General features: G+C 38.4%; 1 protein-coding gene across 2 annotated transcripts in view; it reads right to left on the bottom strand.

Annotated features, from left to right (window-relative positions):
* The window catches only part of ARHGAP15 (Rho GTPase activating protein 15), a 609,765-nt gene that overhangs the window by 215,809 nt on the left and 368,545 nt on the right, over positions 1-25,411 (bottom strand). For both annotated transcript variants that reach the window (XM_038565114.1, XM_038565115.1), the window contains one exon: positions 8,353-8,451. In XM_038565114.1, coding sequence (XP_038421042.1) covers positions 8,353-8,451 — 99 coding nt within the window. The remainder of the gene's footprint in view (positions 1-8,352; positions 8,452-25,411) is intronic.

Raw genomic sequence — 25,411 nt, 5'->3', positions numbered from 1 at the left:
TCATTTGAAAGTGTGAAAATTCCTAGGAAAAATAAATTATTTCTGGACATTTTAAAAGGAAACATTATTTATTAGGAAGTCTACAAAGAGTATAATATTTTGTTCTCATTCATAGGTTTCTGAATTTTTAATATTTCTTAATTACCATAGATTTTTAAGCTCTAGGGAAGTGTTTGTAAAAATAAAACGTATAGATTCTTGTTCAACCAATAAGCAACAGATTATTTCACAAAACAAAGTGACAGTCTGTGAGAGTTTTGATGATGTTTTTGATAATTATTTTTTTAGTCAGTTGGTTCACATTATGCAACAAGAATTTTAAAATTCTATTTAAAAACTACAAATCCGTTTTTGAATCCCAGGGCAACAAATATTTGAAAATCTCTGTCTGTCTAATTTTTTTTCTTTTTTGCGCCTTTTTATTGAAAACCTGAAAGCTTTCCAAATGCATGTGATTTTTTTTTTTTTCAAATTTTGTAAACATTTGCTTCCAGGCTAAAACATCCTGCCAACTTTCAGCCAAGATTATTTTTATGGTTGAACTATTAACTTCCGAATATGGGGGCTTATAATAGAAAAACCCTCAGACCCAGAACTCTCATCATATAAATGACACCGCTATAGGATATTTTAGACGATCACATCTCGACATGAGGAGGTGTTGCATTATTTAAATCCTCCATTCACACAATAAGAGACTAATTTCCTAGGGTATTAATTTTGGCTCTGTTTCCTTCCAACTGACTCGAAGGGAAAGTATGGCAAGAACCTAAACTTTAACATGGGGGTGGAACTGGGGGTGGAGGTTGGAAATTAGACTCAGGCTTTATCTGGAAGAGATATTATTTATTCTCATGCATTCTGGACGCAAAAGTGTGGGAATATCCACTGACTGATTTGGCCAGAGCCACATTGCTGGATATGTTAGATAGCCCTTCTGGTTATTGAACTGCACATTTATTCCTCCATTAACTTCTGTTATGTTTAAGCTCTCTTTCTGATAATAAGACTGTTGTGTATTGCTGGATGTAGATAAACTCCATGAAATGTCACTAAGAAGTACAGCGAGTTAATTCCTAACCCTGTGTATACTCAGAATTTGTGAACATCCAATGTAAGCTTGCCCTCCACAGCAAGATTTGATTTACAAATATTTTCTTGAGTGGGAATACATTTCTCTGGAACAGAGAAGCAGGTATCAGGTAACTCTGGTTGACTTGGAAACGGGTTCCATCACTGTCTTCTCCTCACTATGAGACCTCACAAGAGTGCCCTCTTATCCACATTTGTTTTCTTAATTGCAAAACGCAGCTTTTTTCTCTCTCTCCACCTTGTCATCTCTGATTTCTTTTGGTTGTCTTTCCCCAGTTTCTCTTTTATACTCTTGCTGGCTGTTTCCTGTTTACTCTTTTTTGATTTTGCCTTCCCCTCTAGCCCTGAATGTGGCTTTCTTACAGACACAGAGGCCCCAGCACGACTGCCCCAAAGAGCCAATTCCGACTTGGACTCAGCACAACGCTATAGCTGTCAGGAAGGTGGCTGTCGTTGGGGTTGCACTAAAACAAAACAAAACAAAACACAAAAATGCAAAACTGGACTTAATTTTAACTCAGAAATAAAACCTAAGGAAAATCTGCTGCAAACTTTCACGGAGCTTCTTTGAGGATCAGCTCTTTTGTAATTGCATGTGGATGCCTAACTTTAGGCATGAAAAGCAAGCACTTAAAAAAAAATAAAAAAAAAGAAAAGCAACACATAGGTCAGTGCCCTCAGAAACATTTTTGTTCAGTCCACAAATATTCTCTGGGGAAAAAGAAAAAGTGCTTATCTTGAACTCTTGATTTTTTTTTTGAGCATGTAATTTTTATCAGTTTGTTTTGTTTTTGTTACTTTTTTTTTTCACTCACTGCTTATAAAACTAGCAAGCAGAAGTCTCTCTGGAACAAGATAGAATCATAAAAGTTTTCAAGAATCTCGTCACAAACTAAACAGTACAAATTGCACATTCCTCATGGAAGTATCAGCCTTTCGTGCGTGCCTGGATCCAACTATAATAGATTATCCCAAAGTGGGAAAGAATGAACAGTACAAAATTAGCAGAACTGGGAGCAGAGCTTGTCTAGTGAAGGCAATTTGATCTGTACTTTAGGGGTCTGGATTCTCAGGCATCGGGAAAAGACTATGTAAAGCTTTATTTTTGCAAGTGAACACTTGCTGAGATCTCAAGAGGCAGACTGATGCACTGAATTGAGTATCAGGAAAATTATATTCACAAGTATAATGCTGGGTATGTCTTAGCATAATAGCTATTACGATCATGTCTGTTATTGATATAATAAATACATACATGTGCATACCTTACCTAATATGCAAATGGCACTATACATCTACAGTAAATATCCACATATTTATTTTATGTATTTGAAGATGAATGTGTTTATGTGTATTTGATGTTCTGAATTGTTATGAGTCAGATAAGTGTATCCCCAAGTCGATATATAACTATACCTTCGTATAATTTAACAATGACATCTAAATGCTCCCACATTTGAGGAATAGATCTCGTTTATAATGCCATGGGCTTACTGATGTGACATTCTCCCAAACTTCGCGTAATAGCAGAGGAATTACCAAAAAGAAATAGTTAAGGTATAATAATAATTTTAGCCATTCTTTTTCCAAGTTGCTATAATCTACCCAAAGATAACTAATTGTTCAAAGTAAACATTCCACTCCGACCACAAAAGGAATCCATTACACAAACATATAATTCACAGTCATTTTTAGTGGGTTGTAAACAGTTTGGAATGAGCATAAAATGGGACAAAAATCAAAGTGAGCATTTTGAAATGAAAAAGTGTTTGCTACAAAAGGTCAGTCCCTTTGCTTGGCAAACTATGTAGAAAAGCCTGGGAAAATGCTGATCACACAAGCAATGAGAGAATTTGAAAGCCAACAGCCTCCTTGTTTCTTTAAACAGACATCGGAACCTATAACTGGATCCTGTCAAACAAACGACAGCAAAAAAAATATAACAGCTGCTAAGAAGTCAAATTGAGAGATAAAGTTTTCAAGGCTAAGGACCTTCTCAGAAGTAGACTAAAGGTCTTTCTTAAATCTTTAAGCAAGGTTATGGATCCCAGGGTGGCTTTTAGGCACCCAGTCAAAAATGTAACTTTGTGTATCATTCTTGTCATAGTATTTTTGTGTTCCAGAAAAAAGAAAGAAGACAAACTTGTTGATTAGCATCTGCCAAGACATCCTGCAAAGTAGCTTATAGTTGCAATCATCAAATTTGGAAGACATGATACCATTTATTTTTAATTGTGGGTAAAAACAAAACAAAACAGAACAAACAAACAAAAAAAACAACCCACCCCACATAATATAAAGATTACCATCTTAGCCATTTTTAAATCTACAGTTCAGTGGTGTTAAGTACATTCGCATTGTTTGCCACCAATCTCTAGGTGTCATTTTCATGCTGGGAAATAGTCTGGGGGCATACTGACCAGAATCAAGACTCGCGGAGGAAAACTGCACTGTTAAACCATATTTCAAAGCATGAATGCCTGTCCTAATGAAATTAACTTTTTTCAAAAGCCCCATGACCTTACAGACAAAAATATATTAGATACATAAAAATATATTAGACTAGAAATACACTTATTCATTTAGTTAACTCCATTATATATGAAAGAAGTCTTTGGAAAAGTTTGGTGTTGTTGAGTGGAAAAAGGACTGTCTTTTGAGTATCTCACACAAACTGACTCCTTATATTGCATTGGCATGATATGCCAGGAAAACAACCTGGGAAATAAAGTGAAATTAAACTTCTACTCTCACCAGAAGGCTAAAGCCAGACAAATAGGTGTTTATTACTCAGGGTTTATTATGTCATTTAAAATATATTTAATTGTATACTTAGTATTAAGTAATATTTCATAATATATTTAGTATATTGGATATATTTAAGGTATATAGGATGATTTGATGAGATTACTACAGTCAAGCTAATCAACATACATCTCTTCCCATATCTACTAATTCGTGTGTGTGATGAGAGCACCTGCAATCTACTGCCTTAGAATAACTATAGTCATCATGCCTGTACATCAGACATCTACATTCATTTATTCTATACGACAGCAATTTTGTGCCCTTTTTCTAATAACTCCCTAGTATGTGATTTTTTTAAAAGACATCTACATTCGTTTATCCTATACAACAGCAATTTTGTGCCCTTTCGCCAATAACTCCCTAGTATGTGATTTTTTTAAAAAAAGATTTTATTTATTTATTCATGAGAGACACACAGAGAGAGGCAGAGACACAGGCAAAGGGAGAAGCAGGCTCCCTGCAGAGAGGTCGATGCGGAACTCGATCCCAGGAACCCGTGATCACGCCCTGAGCTGAAGGCAGACGCTCAACCACTGAAACACCCAGGCTTCCCCTAGTATGTGATTTTAAGCAAACAAACTCCCCTTACCTTAAAAAAATATTATAAGGCTTATTCTCTCCTCTAGTGCCTGTTCTTTTCTTTCATAACACTCAACATAGTTTGGTACTCAGAGAATTTTTTTTTCTTGCTTAATGTATATTTCTTTTATATTGTCAGTTGGTAGCATGGAAAATGAGGCATGGGTAGACACTAAATCTCTACTTGTTGAATACAGCAAAGAGGATATGTGACATTATTCAACCAATATTTACTGAGTGCTTACAGTATGTCTGGTACTGTGGGTACTGTGTAAGGCTTCTTCCCAGTGATGCAGAGAGTAGCAGAGTAGCAGCCAGTTACATGCTTTACATAAAAAGAACTACAGGTTAGGTTTTTTGTTTTTTGTTTTTTGTTTTCTTTACAGGTTATGTTCTTAATACCAATTGCACCAGCCTTGACTATATACTTTAAGTCACATCTCCTAAGCCCTTGTCTTCTGAGAACTGCAGATAACCTTATTTTTAAGTAAGCAATTTCTGTACACTTTGAGGTCATTATAAACTACACAAAGTATTCCATAAAGTAGTGAAAAATGGACTTCTCATTGCTTAGACCTACATACTACCAGTGTGTCTCAATGCCTCCTTCTGCATGCTTGTTTCCCCAGACCTCAAAGAAAAGTATCAGTTGACCTCAGGCTTTGGGGCACTTTATCATATGTATTGAGCATTAGCAGATCAATGATTTGATATTTGCACAGAAACTGCTTTGGAAGAAAACACATAAACTGAGTTTTTCTTTGGGTACTTACAATCCTCATGTACATGGTCTACAACTGTAAAGGCAACACAAGCGTGAACAAACCACTTGGAAGAGCTTTAAAGACTAACAGGCTCCTTTACAGTTTCCCTCCAAGTTTTGTGTATGTTCTTTAGGCTGAGCAGACAATGTCAAAAACCACAGAAATAGCTCTAATCCGGTTATAATAGTTGGTGAGAGGGAGAATGCTCTGGTGGTTTAAAGGAATAAAGGAAACCAAATCAAGATAAGGAAACACACTAAACAAGTTATTCGCTAAATTGGTTTACATTCAGCTCACTAATAGATTTTCTTCTAGGCGTGTCTGTGAGATGCAAAATTTAAAATGTGACTAATATCACTTTACAAGGTTGATTAAAGAATGCAACTGTGCCAAGCACTGGGTAGATTTTCCCTGGGTAGACTATGGGGGCATGAGCCATTTGGTTCTGTCAATTGCAAGCCAGTAAGACAAATAACTGAATGAATGAATGGAAGAATCAACCAATCAATCCATGCATCAGTCAATCGATGGTGAGATCTGCCTTCCTGATACTGTTTCATTCAAAATCAAGCATGTAAGAAGCATTTAAAAAAAATACGGCTAGAATTGATTGATGCTTTTTTTTTTTTAATATAAAGGTGGGGGAAATAATCTTAAGAGTAAAAGAGAGAAAGGAAACAGATATTTTCGAAGCACCCTGTGTACTGCTATCGTGAGTTTTGAGGCCATTTCCCTAAGACTGTGAGAGTAAACACACAATATTCATTAAATGTGCCTTTCCCATAACTGGTCCATAAGCATTTCCCATGACTCTGCAGTTGAGTATCTTGGCTGGAAGAGGATCTGGCCATTAGAAGGAGGGCTCTAGATATGCTGAGTCCCAGCCGTGCTGAAAGACTTGGCACCTTTATATGCTACTTCCTAATACCAACCCCGGCATAAAATGTCATCAGAAGCCTGCATAAACATTGGACTTAGATTCACATAAATTATTTCTGTCCTAAGGTGCTTTCTGCCAGAATTTAGTAAAAACAACACTTTGAGTAAATAGAATTGGCGTATAAATGTAAGAATATTAATCCAACAAAATGATCATAGAAAAATATAATCAAAAGTACACATTTGTAAATCTTGCAATGATGGGAGAGGTTTATCTTGTGCCTCTGAGTTTTTATTGAACATTTCCATAGAGTTCCTTTAAGCTGACACTGCCAAAGTGCTTTGAATTATCAGTTGCTTTGTGGAATTGTAAAGTCTTTGAGTTTCATTAAAATGCTTAGGAGTTATTTTAATAATCATATGTGTGATTAGCGCCTGTTTAGTGCTGGATCTACAAATTCATTTTAAGAGTAAACATTGGGACAATGAAATATAATGCCAGATATGATTGCTGCTGTCAGCAAAAACATTGTCTTATTTTATTAAAAATCGCCAACAAAATGCCACGAACAGAAGATACAGTTCTATTTATAGATATTTTTTTCCTCTACAGTATTATGGTATCTGCACACCACCAGGCTGTATCTAGCAGAGTTTTCATTTTGCCTCGGGTGTGTGCGTAAATAGAGAGGTACAGAGTCCTTTTATTATATGTGCACACGTCTTATTATGGGCAGCTCCCCCAAAGTCCTATTCGAATAGTTGCTCTAATATAACAGCGCTCGCACCGTCAGTGCTGAGTATTTTTAAGTGGATGAAGGTTTCCTGAAAATGATGATAATTTAGCTATTGGCAATAATAACATTATAACCTTCTCAGTGATCCATTTTGGCTTTAAGTACTTATTAAATAATATTTATTCCTAAATTATGAACTTACAAAATTAAACGAGATTGCAACGTGCAATAAAAACACACTTCTCTCCAAACTCCAATTGACTCCATTCCTCACAGATACCTCTCCTTGTGTTCATTCTGCTTTTACTGTTTTCTACCCTCTGCGAGCTCTCAGCTCTTCTCTCTGATGTGTTGATAGGCTTTCCCCCAAAGCCACTCTCTTTATCTACTTTCCCTACCCACTCGTCCCCTTCTTGTTATTCTCTCATTCCCTACTGATATGGGAATAATAGGATCCCAAGGCTGTCCTTACAGTATAATTAAAGTATGAATTTCCAGGAGTTGGAAATTGCAGGCCATTTTTATTATGCTTCTATAATAAAGCCAGGTAACATTGAGAGAATTAAAATGGCTTTTTTCTAGTAGATAACTTGGTAAAGATTTTTTTCCCCTTGGCTCTATTGTTTTAAGAGACTGGGAGCAGAAAATGGGAATAGATTCACCAATTCTTTTTCTGAAAACACCTCTATCTTTTACATGATATATATCCCCCTAGATCCTGGGAGTATGTTGTAAACTTGTAACAGATGGTGATGAAGCTTCATATTTTTATACAATACATTTTTTTGAGATTCTGCATCTACTGTATGTATCTTCCAGGGAAAATGACCTTGAATGAATGAAGTCATAGTCTGAAGGAAAAACACCCCACAGATAGACCAGCAAAGAAATGATGAGTCAGTTGGGTTGTTTTGTTCCCCGTGGTAAGATGAAATAATTTCTGATGAAAAACAGAATGTTGAAATATGGGAATCAAAGGTTGTCTTAACACTCGAGGTGCATCTGTTAATTGTTCCAGGAGAACCGGTTAGCCATATTCTATAGTGATCAGAGACACACGGAAGACGGGATATCACTGTTTGCAAGTGGGAACGCTATTTGCTTCACTTGGGTAATGTTGGGGGCTTACCAAAAATTGTTCTGGCACAACATCTACCAGCATGAATGTTAGGAGGGTTCTAACACTGTGAGTGCTGATATTTTATGAATGTTTTATCACTGGCTTGAAAACAAGAAGTTTGCAATTGAATCAACAACATGTCAGACAGACAAAATATTAAAAAAAAAAAAAAGAACATTAGTGGGAATTACTGATGTCCCTATTGTAAAAACAAACTGAAGTTAATAAGAAACTTGATCCTCTTAACCGATTAACAGAAGTCAAGTTTTAATTGCATGGCTTCCCAGACAAATCAAGTGGCGCTGTTAACTTGAGCATTGGTTGTTCAGAGGGTGCGCTAATGGGGGAAATTGCTGCATATTCAGTTACCCACCTCTTTTTTCGACAGCTTCAATGCATTGCTTTACAAACCGTGGAACTGTGGAATTTTCACGTTCACACACTGTGTGCAGATGAGAGCCAAAAATTTGATCTGCAAAAGAAACAAAGATGAGCTTCATTAAAATCCAAGATTGCGTTGTTCTTTAATTTGATTCTGTTTCCATATCCACTGCGTGCTAAAATCTGCGTCTTGCATAGGAATCGATTTTTTTTGCTTTAATTCCAAAGGGTCTATTGCAGAGATACAAAGGCCATAACTCCCTCCTTTATGGAATAGGACTCTGGGCCCAGAGAAAGAAAACTAACACTCTGCCATCGATTAGGCAGGGACGACAGAGTAAATTATAGTCTCTCTGGGCATAACTTTGTTGTTTATAAAGTAATGACAAGGAATTAAGAAAACTTCGACAAGAAGATGAATCTTAATGAATTGGTGTCTTGAGTGTTTTAGAAGAAATTTGCCAATGATTATAATTTTATCAGTGTATTTCGAAGATTTGTTCAGTGGGTCAATAATATTTGAAGAGGCACGTTCCAGGAGATTTACTTTGAAAGGAATTTTTTAGCGTCTTTCCTGCCTTAGATGCCCTTTCTCTCTCTCTCTCTCTCTCTCTCTCTCTCTCTCTCTCTCTCTCTCTCTCTTTTTTTTGGATGCCCTTTCTCTTGTACAATCTAAGTATCCCCTATCCTTTACAGCTCAGCTCTGACCATGCTTTCTCCAGAAACTCTTCTCTTCCTATCTCAGCTTTGTGTCTCCTTTCACACGGGTTCTTTGGAATACCAGTTCCTCGGGATGCTGATAGGCAATTTGGGAAAAAAAGGCCTGTGATCAAAATGGTTAGCAATGTTGAGTTAAACTAAGTTAACCAGGTTTCTTTCATGTGTAGTTTTTACAGCATGTGACATGCCAATCTGCAACGAGAATCTCCACAAAGGGCTGGAGGATGCACTATAGCCCAAACTTATTCGAGTAAGATCCTTTCATTTCAAAGGGCGTCTCTCCAGATTGATGCTTCCGAGAACACACTCTGAAGTCCTAGCCTGGTCTTCTCACTGGGAACATGATTTTGACTGCCCTGCGGTGTGTATTTACATTTATAATATGTGGAATGTATTTTCTCAAAGCAGATTTGGAGCATCTTCATCCTCTTTGTGTTCATATAGTCACCAGGGCTCAGCACAGACTCGGCCCACAGGATTCACTCATAGATATTTTTTATTGTGTTAAAATATACATAACGTAAAATTTGCCATCGTAACCATTTTTACATGATCAGTTCAGTGGCATTAAGTGCATTTACATTCTTGTGTAATCATCACCTCCAGCCACTTCCAGATTTTTTTAAAAAACAGCATAGATGTTTATTACTGATAATGAAACAAATATTTAGTGGTTTCAAGGACTTCCCATCTTGCTCAAAATGAACTCCAATTCCCTATTGCAACTTCCAAGGTAACACGTGACCTGCCCTTGTACCCATTAATTGAATTCATTTATTTCCTCTCTCCTCTCTCCCCCCATCACTTGCCAGCAGCCACTCTGTCCACATTGCTGACTCTTGCCAATACCAAGCACACTTCTGCCCCGAGGGACTTTGCACCTACTATAGCCTCTGCGTGAAACTCCATTGTACTAGGTCACTTTTGTTGCCTTTCCTACCCACTTTTTGCTAAAACATGGCCCCACTGCATTTGGAACCTTCCATGATTCTTTCTTGTTTTATTTCCCTTAGAGCACTTATTTCTGCCTGGTGTATCAAATTGATGTATTTCCTGGTTAGTTATTTCCCCTGCTTAGAATGCAAAACCCAGGAGAGTAAAGACTACACCTGTTTCCTTTCTTCCTGGGTCCCTAGAAAGCAATCTTTGGCATATACTAGAAGTTCAATAAACATTTATTGAATGATTGGCTGCAAAACATTGTCTTCATCATCAGTGGAGGCCTTCAATAAATTAAAAAAATATATTTGTAGTAGAAGTGGTGAAAAAAGCAAAATTCAACACGACAGCATGGTAAGTGAAATATTACAAAGGCGCAGTCAAAATGGAATGTGTTGAGACGTCAAGGAAGTCATGATTTTCATTCATTTCTTAGAAAAGGTGATGGCTTGAATTAAGGGCAACCCAGCAGAAAGGGAAGTAATTAAGGCTAAAGCATGAATATATTTCAATATGAAAATGTGTGTTTTCATCCAAGAGACAGAAAGATGATAGGCCCAAAACATAACAGTGTAGAGAAGTGGGAAATAACCATGGGTATTTGCTTTGAATACTTGGTCAAATCTTGAAAGATTTGTTCAAAAATAGTGAGCCACCACTATAACAAAAAATGACATAAACTATTATTTAAGAAAAATAACCCCAAACTTCAGATGCAATATTTAAATCGGCCAGAGATTAGAGTCTGGAAGAATTACTATAAAGTACAAAACCCTCTAATGCAAATTATGATTCAAATCAATTTCATAAATATTTATTGAGCATGTGGCAGGACATCAGACCAGCCTTTGGTGCCCACGGAAGACTTCCCAGAGAAGAACCAAATCTTCGGAAGAAGTAAGGCTTAAATGAAGTGGTGAGAGAGGGGACAAGAGGCCATTTAGGGAAAACAGAAGGAAGGTATACAAATTTGATGGGAAGAATGGATGTTCTGGAGAAATATTCACTTTTATTTAGAGAAATCTTGATGTACTAAGCTTTAAAAAAATGAAGTTGGCATTATGAGAGTCTTAAATATTTCGTCAGGTCGGTTAAATTATTTGAAAGTGTGCAGACACCAATGCTTTCTTATACATACATACACTAGTCTCTTCCCGATTTCTTTCTGTTTTTAGAGTCCATTTATAAGACAGATCCTGGAAATGTTCCCTATTGACTTCTGCCATCCTTGCAGCTCTGTGTAATTAGATACTTCTGATTAGTTGACTGTAAGGAGAGATGATTTCGGAAGCTACAAGAATTTCTTTTCTTTCTTTTCTTTTCTTTTCTTTTCTTTCTTTCGGGGAAGGGGGAGGTGAGGTGAGGGTCGGGAGGGGAGGAGGTGAGGGGAGGGAGTGGGAGGTGAGGGGAGGGGGGGGGAGGGGAGGGGGGGAGGGGAGGGGATGGTTTAAGGTGATGGGAAGGGTAAGGTAGGGCAGGGAATGGAATGGAAGTAAGGGAGGGGGAAGGGAGAGGGAGCGTGAATGAAGTGTGGCGTGAAGGGACAGGGAAGGAGTGTGGATGGAAGGGTGGGGAAACGGAAAGTCCGTTTCCCTTCCTTTCCATTGAACTGCCTTTTTCCTTCCCTGTATCTTTCCTTTCTTTTACTGTTTCTTTCTTTCTTGTTTCATTTCTCTTATCATTCTTCTCTTATCTTTTTCTTTCTTTCTTTCTTCTTTCTCTTCTTTCTTTTTTTTTTCCAGATAAAAGGAGAGTGGTGTATTAAGGCACTCTTTCTATTTTCTTTCTGCTTTGAACACCACTGTGCAATCATGTGATGCTTAGAGCTACTGCAGCAATCTTATCACCATGAGACAACAAGCTTGCAGACAAAAGCTAACAGGATTTTAAAAAGTTACAAAAAACCTGAAACCTCAATGACATTGTTGAAGTTCTAAACCTAAAACATTTTTTCTAGATTTCTTACTATGTGAGATAATATATGTCATTTTTCACTGAGCATTCTATACCCTACAGCCAAAATAATCATAACCAAACGGAGGTACGTGTTTTAAAAAAGACTGAACACAAGGAGATTAGTTAAGAGGCTGATGTGATTGCCTAGGAAGACCAGACTAAGGACAGAGTTGTGGTAAATTTAATCATTATTCATGATTCTTCTTGTCCTCTCTGAATTATATTTATGCGCTCACCTCCTTTGCTGTGTGTCTGTGTGGAATAACTCACTAGAGGGGGGAATATTTATTCCTCCAATTTCACTGATGTTGGGCTTGTCTATAGACTTGCTTTGGACAATGTTGTGTGACTAAAAATGACAATGTGTCAGTTCCAGATGGAAGCCTTAAGATGCATTACAGATTTCTACTCAGCGGACTACTTTTCTGCTATTGCCAAGACAAGAGCTTCCCTGGGTAGCTGTTGCCCTTTCAGTCTGAGCTCCAGACTGAAAGCAGTTCCAGGCCAATGCTCAGTTTAGGGACAAGTCTAGTCAGACCTTCCACTTAAAGTACAACTGTCCAGTCAGGCCTACCCCCGGCAACTCGACCCACAGACTCATGAGAAATAAATGCTTCTTGCTGTACTTCAGAGATTTTGTGTTTGCTTGTTATGCAGTGATAGCTTACTGATAAAGATGATAACAGAAGTCCAGGTTGTTGGTGACCTAAGCTATGCTATGAGAATGAAAACAAAGAGAATTTACAGGACATGGAAACTGAAACTGGGAGCAAACAAATAGATTAAAAGAATTCTAAATTTGCTAGGAATGCGGAATGATGCATTGGTTTAGATTCCACCCTAAGAAGGAGTCCCAAAGGAAATTTCTCTCCCCTTAAAATTAACTCATTATGCTTTATCTAATATTATGGCACTTTTTACTTTGTATTCTCCCCAGATCGTTTCAATTCTATCACATTCAATTCAGTGAATATTTCATGAGCACCTGTCATGTGTTGGATATTAAAAAGAATACAAATATTGAATTTCTCATTCGGTAACTATTTATTACATGCCCACTATAAGCCAGACATTGTGCTCCAGCTAGAAAATGCAGTGATGCATGATGCATGATATCCTACAATCTGGGGCGGGGGGGTGGTAATGGTGGTAGATAACTCTCATAAATATTCATAATATAATGTGATTAGTGCTATTGCATGGCTGTTTAATAATAACAGTGAAGCTTCATTGTAAACTGTGTAAGCCAGGCATGGTTCAAAGTATTTTATGTGTTCTAACTTATTAAATCTTTACACCAATCCTCAACCCCGTGGTGGTAGATACTATTAACTCGATTTTATGGGAAAGGAAACAGAGGCCCCAAAATATTGAGTCCCCTGTCCATAGTTACAAAGTTTCGGGCTCCAGGGGAAGAAAAAAGATAAGAACCTCACCTACGGCAATGGAAGGTATGAAGGAGTGATTTTGTAGGATTTATTTACTGGATGTAGAAGGTGAGCCAACTCACCAGAGAGAGAGAGTACATCCTAGTTTCTTGCTTGATGAAAAGAGACTGACATGAAGAAGGAACATTGAAGGTTCTTGGAGAAGAACAAAGAGATGGGTATTTAGGGGCAGCTGGGTGGCTCAGTGGTTGAGTGTCTGCCTTCAGCTCAGGTCGTGATCCTGGGGTCCTGGGATTAAGTTATGCATCGGGCTCCCTGCAGAGAGCTTGCTTCTCCCTCTGCCTCTCTCTCTGTGTCTCTCATGAATAAATAAATAAAATCTTAAAAAAAAGAGAGAGAGAGAGAGATGGGTGTATTCAGGAGTGAGGAGAAGAATTTCAGATGAGGAAGAATGATGGTGAGTGATAAAGGCAAAAAGTTCCCATGGAATTTTAACAATTCAGAAGGTATTGCAGTGACCATGAGGAAAATGGCTTTAGTAGAATGGAGCTGAAAAGCAGATGGTTGTGTATAAGGTTTGAAGAGAAGGTGAGGAGGAGAAAACAGCAAATGGACTCCTGCTTTAAGAAGTTTTGTGCTGGGGACGCCTGGGTGGTTCAGTGGTTGAGCCTCTGCCTTCAGCTCAGGCCTTGATCCCAGGGTCCTGGGATCGAGGCCCACATCAGACTCCCAGAAGGGATCCTGCTTCTCCCTCTGCCTATGTCTCTGCTTCTCTCTCTGTGTCCCTCATGAATAAATAAATAGGTTATTTTTAAAAAGGAGGAGAGGTTTAGTGCTGGAAGTTCTTTAATTATAAGGGAAGCTGGGATTTGGGAAAGATTTTGAGCTGGGTGGATAGGAGACAGTCTCAACCATAGGGTGTTTTGCCGTTTTGCCGTAATGCATTGGAGAGGGTGAGGTGTGCTACTGGCTCCTTTTGGCTGTTCAAAGTGGGAGGTGGGGGAGGTGCTTCACTGCCACTTACTGGGTGGTCTGGGCAAGTGCAAGCAATCCCTCATTGAAAAACTGTCCCCTCCTGATTGCCAATAGTGTCCTCATGAGAAAAGAGCCTAGGTATGATCAACATCATTAGACAGGTGGAAGATGTTTGCTTTTATCAGTTACCAGACAAGGCAAAAATTGTCTTATTAATTCTAGCCTCTTTAAACTGACCATACTCAGTCAAGAAGGTATGGCTCTGGAAATAAAAACTTAGCCTCTGTGGTGAAGCTGACTGAATGAAAAGCTGTCATAAAATCCAAGCCAAAGCAATGAAATTCTCCCTCAAAATGATTAGAATTGAGGTCCTACAGACTGAGGTAGTTGGCTCTAGGGAATTAAATAGTAAGGCTGTCTGGATTTAGATACTGGGGGTTGGGGCAGCCATTCGGGGAGATGGCTGTGTGCAGTGGGTGACTGGGCCCGGGAACAGGAGCTAATTTGCGGAGAGAGGAATGAAACAGACACATCCTAGGTCTTCACTTTCTGATGCCTAACTCCAGAGATCATATATCTTTTCCATGGAATGCCATGACATATTCTGGGTTGTCATGATGACTCCCATTTTATATGAATATTTTTTTTTCAAAATTTTATTTTATTTATGATAGTCATCAGAGAGAGAGAGAGAGAGGCAGAGACACAGGCAGAGAGAGAAGCAGGCTCCATGCACCGGGAGCCCGACGTGGGATTCGATCCCGGGTCTCCAGGATCGCGCCCTGGGCCAAAGGCAGGCGCCAAACCGCTGCGCTACCCAGGGATTCCCTATATGAATATTTTTGAATGAACTTCTGTTTATTGCAACTAAATAGACTTGACTAGAACATGAACATAGCATTGGCCAGAAGGTTTCAGGAGAGGGCTTATACTCACAATATAAAATGCCAGTCTTGTCTAAAGAGCTCCATGAGATCCACTGTTAATGATGACACTGGTTAGGAAGAGTATGGTGGGGGTTTATTGGTTTTACCGGTGCTGTGACTATTCTCCTATTCTCCAGTAAGATCGCTCTGATTTTCCTTTGAGGATGTTGTCTTTCTCATGTTGGCTGCCATTTAGTTCGGGTAGTGCTGATTTTACCACCTCTAGCTCCAGGGATGAACATGAATTTCCTCTACCTGGCCATAGTAATTGGTTCAGACATGAACACATGGCCCAGGTTGATCTCATGGAGTACATCTTAGGGCTTTTTCTAGTGCTACTGGGAAAGAGGAGCCTTATTTCTACAGGTGTTGATAAACTATTGGGATATGAGTCTGAGCTTCCAGAAGCTATGTTACCACCTTCTGGGAAGACATACTGGAGAATTAAGCCAACAGAGTGGAAAACAAGCTGAGCAAAGGAGGAAATTGAGATGTGATAGCATTTGTGCCCCTAGATCCAGTCATGCCTGAAGCTATCCTTGTCCCTTGGACTTTTCATTTAAGTAGTCCAATAAATTCCACCCTTACTTTTGCAGTTTGGACAGGTTTCTATCAATTACAATGAAAGGAATCCTGACTACAACATTAGCCTTTAACGTAAAATGATGGATCATGTAACTTAGAGGAGATGATGGTGCACATGAAATGACTTTGCAAAGTAAAAGTGTTAGCTAAAGAAAGTAAATCATAAAGATTTAGCTAAAATGTCAATGTCAAACTTAAGGGCTGTTGTAGGATTACCACCCATCTGTAAATTTGATATAATCCAGGGTTTGATACACCAAGGAGGACCATTAAATTGTGGGAATGTGTTTGACCACAGAACTTTCCATCTTAAAATAGTATAAGAAAAGGGGGAGGGAGAGAGAAAAGTATTCTTTTCTTGGCAAGCGTTAATGAACTATCTTTGCCCCCTAAACTTCCTTGCTTGTTGTCCTGGCACAACACTAAGGATTATTTCTGTTTTCCCCTTCTTTATGATATTCCAAAAAACGGAGCAGCCCAGAACCCCAAGCTCCCGACTCCCTACCTATATTCCCATCTGTGGGCTCACTGGTAATCCTTTCTTCCTCTCTTAACAAATTTTTGTATTTAGAAAACACCTCTTGCTAGAGGTGCCAATATTTTTGGAGTACTCCACAAATGCCTATGGCCTTGGCTAGTGCGATCATTATGTCTTCCTTCTCCCGCTTCAGCGTTTATACCAGGGATGGCAGGCAACACATTGGTTGGAGAAAATCCATTTTCAGCAATTTTTCTTTGAAAGCATCTTTTGGTGAGAAAAACAAATAGACCTTCCACATGACTGCACTTATAAATCATGTTGTTTACATAATGAATTAGAGTTTAACTAGGAAATGGTGGTTTTTAATCTTTAAGCTCTCAAACTTTTGACCGATTTAGTTAGTTCATCAGCATATAACCAGGTTAAGTCTCCCAGATTACAAATTAGCTTCATTCTCCCTCATCTCTGCTATATATTTTTTGACAAATTATGGAAAGAACACCCAGTAATGGGATCTTTGTCAGTTAGATTCCAAATGAATCAAAACTATGAGGAAAACTACTCAATAGAGGCAGTTAAATGTTCAAATAATGTGACGGTGTTATCATCATTTACCCAGGAAGACAGTCTCCACATGCTTTTCAAAATGATTATTCTGCTTTCAGGATGCAGAGCCGTTGCAGCTAGTCTAGTAAATTTTTAAAAGGAAAAACAAAGCACCTAGAACTACACATACATGAAGAACATAGAGAGGAATAGAAAACAAGAATAACAAATCGAGTGGCTTAGACCCACCCCTCCCCGCTTCAAATCAGACAAGTATTTTGGTCATGAGGTATATATAAGGCTCCAATTTTAGAAAACCACTGGAGTATATGCTTATTTATTTATTCACCTTTTATTTGTTTATTTATTTTGGTTTTAGAGAGAGAGCACACATGGGTGCCTGTGCAGAGGGAGAAGGAGAGAGTGAATCTCAAGCAGGCTCCACACCCAACATGGAGCTCAATGGGGTTTGATCTCACAACCTTAAGATCATGACCTGAGCCAAAATCAGGAGTCTGATGCTCAACTGACTGATCCACCCAGGCATGCCACCAATGGGGCTAACTTACACAAAGAATATTCAAATGATATTGAGGAATGAGAGTGGGAGGGAGCTCAAAGAATTTACTAGGAACTCAAAGTAACTTATTAATTACTGGAGGCTAGAGAACCAGTCTTGGAGATGTTTCAAACCAAAGGTCCAAAGGAGATCCGTGAAATATGAAGCAGGAAATACACTGCTAGGTCAGGAGTCTTCCAACTCTGAGGGCTGGTTCAGGATGCTTTTTACATTACCACCTCCACCACCAGCATTGTTCTAATGACTTATACTCTTCAATTGCTCAAGATGGGAAGTTCCAACAGAGGGATGCCCAGTTGGTTGAGATTATGTTAAAAAATGGTGGTGGGATAAGAGAAAAACATTGCCCTAGTAGCTTCCATAGTAGGTAGCCTGCACTTGGAATATTTCTCCCTCCACAGTGCTACACACATGGGCACATCATTTCCCAAAAGGTTGTTATAAGGGAGGGGCAGTGATACTGAAGGGCAGAAGTAATATTCTCAACATGGGTAATTTCAGCAATTTAGCTGAATTTTTCCTTTGATTTTTAAACTCTAAGTGACATTTGGTTTTCTTTTTGACAGTATGTTTCTAGACCAAAACTTTCAGATTACTTATCAAAGAATCCTGGTTCTACTTTTATCGTTTATATTTTCTCCACTTCCATCTTTTATTATATTTTCTTTTTCTCCTTTAAAATACTCACTATAAAAAATAAATAAATAAAAAATAAAATACTCACTATATGAGCCTTCATGGTATAATTTACTGATAATTTTTGGAGAAATGGGTGACTTAAATAAGTACTATAATTTACTGATGGCTTATCTCTTTGAACTAAGATTCAGAAAAATATGTTTAATGCTAAAACATTACTGAATCTAATCTACATTAAGTGTTTCATAAGGTACTATGTTATTTTACAATGCCTTAGGGCTTTGATTTAAAATATCAGCTACTGCTTTTTGATACACAGACACCAAAAATTGGGCTGATTCTTTGCTGAATCTCTAATATACACTGCAAGTGAAGTAAATTTCTCTCATTGCCTTGTTTACTTATGATTTTTTTCTCATAAGAGGCAAATACAGAAAAAAAAACATAATTATTTTAACTTTTAAGTAGTTTGGAGTCTAAATAAATAGAAATTCTAAATATGTACACTCTTGTGTATAGTTTCCCCCCACATGTTTATTCGTACTTGTAGCTCATTAACCTAATAGATTTTAAAGTCCCTGCTGGATAATGATAATGTCTATTCTGGAAGGACTGTCTTGGAAGAGATTTGCCCAGACTATGGAGAAGATATCCCCAAACAAGGGTAGCTGTAGTCTGTAGCCTCTAATCAAAGTTGGACAGTTGGACGCAAGCACAACATTCTTTGACACAAGCAGCCCAAAGGTGAATTTCAGAAACAGACTTGCTGTCATCCAGACAAAATGACAGAGTTCTCCTCTAGCTTCTATTTTTTCTCCTTCTCTTTCCAGACTTCCAGTAGTTCCCACCTTTCACAATTTCACCCTTAACTGCAAACGATACCTCTATGAAGTACTCTTTGGCTCCTTTTTATTTTTTAAATTAGGCTCCACACCCCACATGGAGCCCAATGCAGGGCTCAAACTTACAACCCTGAGATCAAAACCTGAGCTGAAATCAAGAGTTGGATGCTCAGTGGACTGAGCCCCCCAAGCACCCCTGGCTCCTTCTTTTAAGGTCCTAAACTCTCATGGGAATAGATCTCAACTCAATTTTGATCCAATTAATGCAATGGACATTTTGGTGAGTCTGCCAGCCAGGAATAAATTTATAGCTTAAATGAGGAGTTTATTAACTCAAATGGAACAGTGAGTATAGGATTTTTCAATATTTGTCTACTTTAGGCAGCAGCTTTATCCTATACTTCTCCAACCCTCTGCTTACCTAAAGCAATACAACACACAAATATACACACTCAACTGCCCTCCATGCGTATGTGCACAGAATCACAACAGTATAGAGAATGGTCTGACCAAGTGAATATTTCATGAATTTTTGTGTTCATTCATCCTTTGTATCCATCCCTGAGTATTTTTCAATGCCTGCTGAGGATGGACTAACAAATAGAACACTCTCTATCCTCATATAGCACTCTCTGTTTTCATACAGCTTATATGTAAATGGAGAAAACAAGTACATAAACACATTAATATATAGTAAATGTATGATAATGTTATATTGATAGGTGCAATGAGAAAAGAAAGCAAGGCAGGGAGATAGCCAGAGGCAGGTATTATCAGGAAGTGGAGTTGCAGATGAAACTGAAAAGGTAGCCAGGGGGCCAAAGCAGGTAGAAGGTCACAGAAAAGTCATCAGATATTATTTTAAGTATGATTTTATTCTAAGTAATTGGCAATTATTATTGAGCATGGGAGTGAAATAATGTGACTTATGTTTTTAAATGATCCTTCTAATTGCTGTGTGGAGACTATATTTAAGAGGGTCAAGAAAAGAAGCAGAGAGGCCAGTTAGGGGGTTGGTGACATATTCCAGGGAGAGATAACGGTGCTTAGATAAGGCTGGTAATAATGGGAGTGACTAAATGTGGTTGAATTTGGAAAATATTTTAAGGTGGGTTTGCTGACAAGAGGAGAAGAGAGAATAGAGCAGAGGGTGACTCCAGCTGGCAGTTGGCAGCGGTATTTCCTGAGGTGAACATGCCAGAGCTGGGGAATCAAGGATTGCTCTAGATAAATGTGAGGTGTCAACCAAACATCCCAGGAGATGACAAATGGACATTTAAACATGCAAGTTTGGACTCTTGAGAGTCTGGAGCATGAAACTGAGGTTTTAAGTTTAGAAAGCCTATAGATAGAACCTGAAGCCACAGGACCGCAATATTTCAGCCCTGGAGCATTTGAATAATGGCCAGTAGCCTGAAAAGAAGAATGAAAAAGGAAAAGAAGTCTAAGAACATAACATAGGATAACCCAACATTGTGAGGCTGGTGAGAGGAGTAGGCTCATTGAAGGAGTGTCCAACTCTTTGACATAAGAGTTTCCAGAAGAAGGAAGATGAAATTGTAAATAAACAGTAATTGTAAAACCACTGAAAGATTTTGTGTCCTGCTTCCTTTCCTTTCTACCTCTTCCCAGACAACAACTTCCCTGGAAGTAAAATTGAGTAAGATGGTCTTTAGTTTACAAGATACAGCTGGAAGACAGTAAAATAATCAAATAATGAAATTACAGTTTGAGGATAAAGAGAAGAGAGGCTAACTCGGAATGAGGAAGATGAGGATGGCTTCATGGAGTTGGCAACTTTGAGCTGGAAGTGTGAAAATGAATATAAGTTTACTAGGTAGAGGAAGCTGAAAAAGAATATTCAAGGTGAAGGAAACTATACACAGTAAAACGAGATAAGTGTTATTTTTTCCTTTTGTGTGTGTGTTTTTTTAAAGATTTTGTTTATTTATTTGAGAGAAAGAGAGAGCATGAGTGGGTGGGGGGTGGGCAGAGGGCGAGGGAGAAGCAGACTCCCTACCGAGCAGGGAGTCTGATGTTGAGATCAATCCCAGGACCCTGAGATCATGACCTGAGCCAGAGGCAGATGCTTAACCAATTGAGCCACCCAGGCACACCTCTTCCCTTTGTATTTCTATTGCATTCTATTACATTCTCTTCTTGTTGCCAAATGAATACATAAGTGAGAGAATGAATGAGAGAAAACAATGTGTGCAAAAGAATATGATTTCTATCTAAAATTGTGACATGATCAGTCGAGTTGGAGGGAAACAGTTTGGTTTGCATTAGTGCATTCTGGATGATTACATGGCTAACTTTTGTTTAGCAAAGACTGATTATTTACATTTTGAGCTGAATATATTCCCTGTTTTTTGTTTGCCTGTCTTGATTTCATTGGACTTATAGAGGGGACCAACAAAAGGAGAAGGGGATAAAATTCAAAGACAACAAGTTTTGCCACCTTATCCCATACTTATATACACTTTATATTCTTAAAATAGGAAACTGTCCATATAATTCAATTGCTCAATCATACAACTTACTGTATTTATTCTGAAGTTAAAACTTTTATCAATTAGGTTGTCTACTTACTAGACTTACTAGTAGGAACTTTACTCATATCTTCCTCAATTTACTATGGGGTTATGTCATGATAAACCCATTGTAAGTTAAAAATATAAGACAAAAATGCATTTACTACACCTAACTTACTGAACATCGTAGCTTAGCCCAGCCTACCTGAAAGGGGCTCAGCCAACAGTTGGGCAAAACCACCTAACGTAAAGCCCATTTTACAATAAAATGTTGACTATCTCATGGAAATTGATCATATACTACTAAAAGTGAACAAAACGAATATCTATATGGGTGCAGAGTGGTCATAAATGTATAGGTTGTTTACCCTCATAATCCTGTGGCTGACTGGGAGCTGCAGCTCGCTGCCACTGCCCAGTATCAAGAGAATGTGGTACCACATATTGCTAGCCCAGGGGGAAAAAAACAAAAACCAAAGTTCAAATCTTGAAGCACAGGTTCTACTGAATGCAGATCACTTTTGCACCATCAAAGAGTTGAGAAATTTTAAGTTGAACCACGTAAGTCAGGAACCTTGTGTACTCTGAAAATCACTACTTTTGTTTGTTTGAGTGACAGGTTAAGTAAGGGAGTTAACTTGATACATAAAACGTATTCAGATAATTGATTGAATTAATTTTAGATGACTTCATTTACCTTTTTAGCCTAACGATTATGGACTACAGCTGGAATTATCATTCAGTGACAGATACACGCTGAGAGATTCTTTTAGGGTGGAGAAGGTGTGGCAATTTTGACTCACTCTGATTTAAAGTGAAATCCAGGAAGAACACTGTACTTTTCCTAATATCAGCATAGATTTGTTAGAATCCCAGGTGGTAAGACTTCAATTTATTTGCATGAATGCATAGTTCAATAAGAAAAGATTCAAATTTAGTTGGAGTAAAACTGCTTAATGATTTCAAATATTACTTGTAATATATTAATATAACGGGTTTGAATATCTATAATGGAGTCTCTTTCATTTGGGTCTTAAGGGTGTTCTCATAGGCACTAATGCTGAGTGCTAGGTACACGCTCAAGTACCTAAGAGGAAAGCACTTTAGGTTAAAAGCACTTTCTCTTCTCAGCCTCGGGTTAAAAGCTATTTCAGGATTCTGTTAAAGGCATTCTTTGGTCCTCAGCTTCAGCTTAAAAGCGGCTTTGATGAAAAGTGCTTTGAGGCAGGTAAAGGATTTTATAATAAACCATATTAAGAGCCGGGGAATCATGTGGTTCTGTGGAAGTGTTGGCCAGCTCCGTGGAGGTGTGGTGTAAGCTCTGCAGGTCAGCCTGTTCCCCACGGGCTGCTCTGAACAATGTGGTCCTCTGGTTATTCTATGCAAAGACACTGAAAAACATTTCCAGGAATATAGTTGGAGAGAGGGGGTCATGAGCCTAAATTAGTAGGCCATGATGCACATGTTTCCGAAACATTTGGTCTCTTTTGGGCTTCCGGTCACATACAGTGTGTTTCTCTTTTTTAGCCCTAACTTTATTTTTTTTTCCCAGCCCTTCCTTTAGAAAGCGACGATGCAATAACACTTCTAAAACACCTTATCCTGTCCCAAAGCTGCCTGCAAAACTGAAGAAATAGCTGTCTCATTGTGAGATGCACTTTGTATACCGCACACTCTCTGGGTTTAGTGCATATTCTTTATTTACATTACTTTTCTGGCCAACCACACCTCCCATGGGAAGGAGTACACGTAAGAGTGGAATGGAGTAGCTCAGTTGGGTCTGCCTACTGAGTTGGGGCAATGATGTTCACCACCCGGACGTCTAAGTTGAAGTGTCGGTATTGGTGGGTGAAAAGACAGTGACTGAAGAGGAATTTTGAGCTTGTAAGCAGTCAATGGGAATTCTGAGAGATGGCAAAATTGTGCATGAATCCCAGCTAAGTCCCACGGGGTAGGTCTGATTTCTTTCAAGCGAAAGGCCTCACGTGTTATGGGAAGAAGCCATTTTCTCGCTTTGTGAGATTTAGCCTAAGAGCTGTTGCTTCAGGTCCCTAACATACCAGGTGAAACACGCAGGTGGCTGAGTAGAGAAATCTCTGCATTTGCTTTGGAGACAGTATGAATCTACAAATGCTGTGGCAACTAGAGTTTCAGAGTATCATTTGGCATGTGGAAGGTTTTGTAGATTTGGAAGCTCTTGGACAGTACCGAGGAGGTAAGGAAGCCATGTCTCAGAAGATATTGGCTGCATGCCTGTGGTGAGGTGCCTTCCTTGGTCTGTATGTGGGTAATGGGGTATCAAATGCAATAAATTGCAGGTGCTCCCAGAAATAGCCATGGAGACCTTGGAGAAGGATAAAGCCCGAGTTGCCATGGTTATACAAGTGGGAATCACAACTTACCGTATTTGTGCCTTAATATCTGTGTTACTTTGTTCGTATTCACATGCTGTTGGGGCAAGGTCCACTGTGGTTATATAGGAATTAAGTAAAATTAGAAAAAGGCATTAATTTTGTAATACAGATTTCTGATATATCTTTTCATTGGTCTTCTAAAATGGGGACAAGTTTGCAGGCAGGGTATGGAAGTGTGTATTTTTTTTTAATGTAAACTATTTATTTCTAAATAGTGCTAAAGTATTAAACTTGGAGGGAAGGAATCACCTTCCTTCCACCTAATAAAGATATTATGCATCTTTCTAGTCCCAGTATCCACCCTATTGTTTTCTGCATGGGAGGTCCTCACTAAATGCTTGCCAAATAAATAAAAAGGAATGATGGGTACTAAGTGAATAACAAAATTGTCTATAAAGTACAAACTCCCGAGCCTGGCACTGCACAAAATACCTGCCACAGACACTTCTCATCCAATCCTCTACATTTCAGACAAGCCATAATTCCCATGCTTTCCTACAATTATGCATCTTGAATTGCATAATTCTCACCCAGCTCTCCACATACCCAAATGCTTGGAGTCGGGACTCAATTTAAAGACTCCAGAATAAAGGAAATATTAATCTTTCTCACACTTTTCCCACTTGTAATTATCCCAAATCCATGATCTGAATGCTCCTAAAGCATTTGACATTTGATATATTATGCCATATTTGTTGTACCTTTATCTCCCTTACTCATTTTGTGGGAAACTCTGCTTTACGTACCTTTGTATCCTCTTAGAACAAAGTGAGTTAAAGAATATATATGAGTAGGTGGTAGAAATAAAAATCAAAGCATAAAGAAATGTAAGCATAGTTGTTCTTCATACTTGTTACTGGATAGTGCATATTAAGCTACAAGCACAAAGTGAGGTACAGAGAATTTCTGCTCACAATATTGGCTTTATTAGTGCAATGCCCCAAAAATCTCACCCCAATTTATCTGTTTTGCAATTTTCAGAATATCTACTCTGCATTCAGGAGAAGTGCTCTCAATATGCCATGCGATGGGAAGAGTAGAATTAAGAGTAGAGTATGAGAATTAATAGTTATTATTTGCTATGCTAATTGTTCTTTGTGTAGTATCAACAATCGTAAGAGGCATTATCTGGAAAGTGTTAAGACAGAAAATTTCATTACCTTGTCCAAACTCTCAAAGCAAGTAAGTAGCAGAGCCAAGACTAGACTTCAGATCTACTTCAAAATTCAGTGATCTTTATGGCTTAATGACTGCAATACATTGTTTTCCTGAGTAAAATAGAACACATATAGCTCTTTTAAATAGCAAGGGAGAGCTTGTCACCACCACCTTATCGCTTCACACCATATGTATCCAGACCCAACGAAGAAAATGGTCTTTCGCGTACTTCATTATTGTAAGCATTCTTCACATATTCAATCATATATAAAACTAAGCACAGTTTTGTGTTTGAGTATCTGTTTCTCCCAAGAATGAGCTGCATTTCTTGTTAGGCATTGTTGGGCTCGAGGATTTTACGCTGGTGA

The sequence above is a fragment of the Canis lupus genome, chromosome 19 (assembly GCF_011100685.1).
Source record: "Canis lupus familiaris isolate Mischka breed German Shepherd chromosome 19, alternate assembly UU_Cfam_GSD_1.0, whole genome shotgun sequence".
NCBI classification, from domain to species: Eukaryota; Metazoa; Chordata; class Mammalia; order Carnivora; family Canidae; genus Canis; species Canis lupus.
This window is presented reverse-complemented; position numbering and strand designations above follow the sequence as displayed.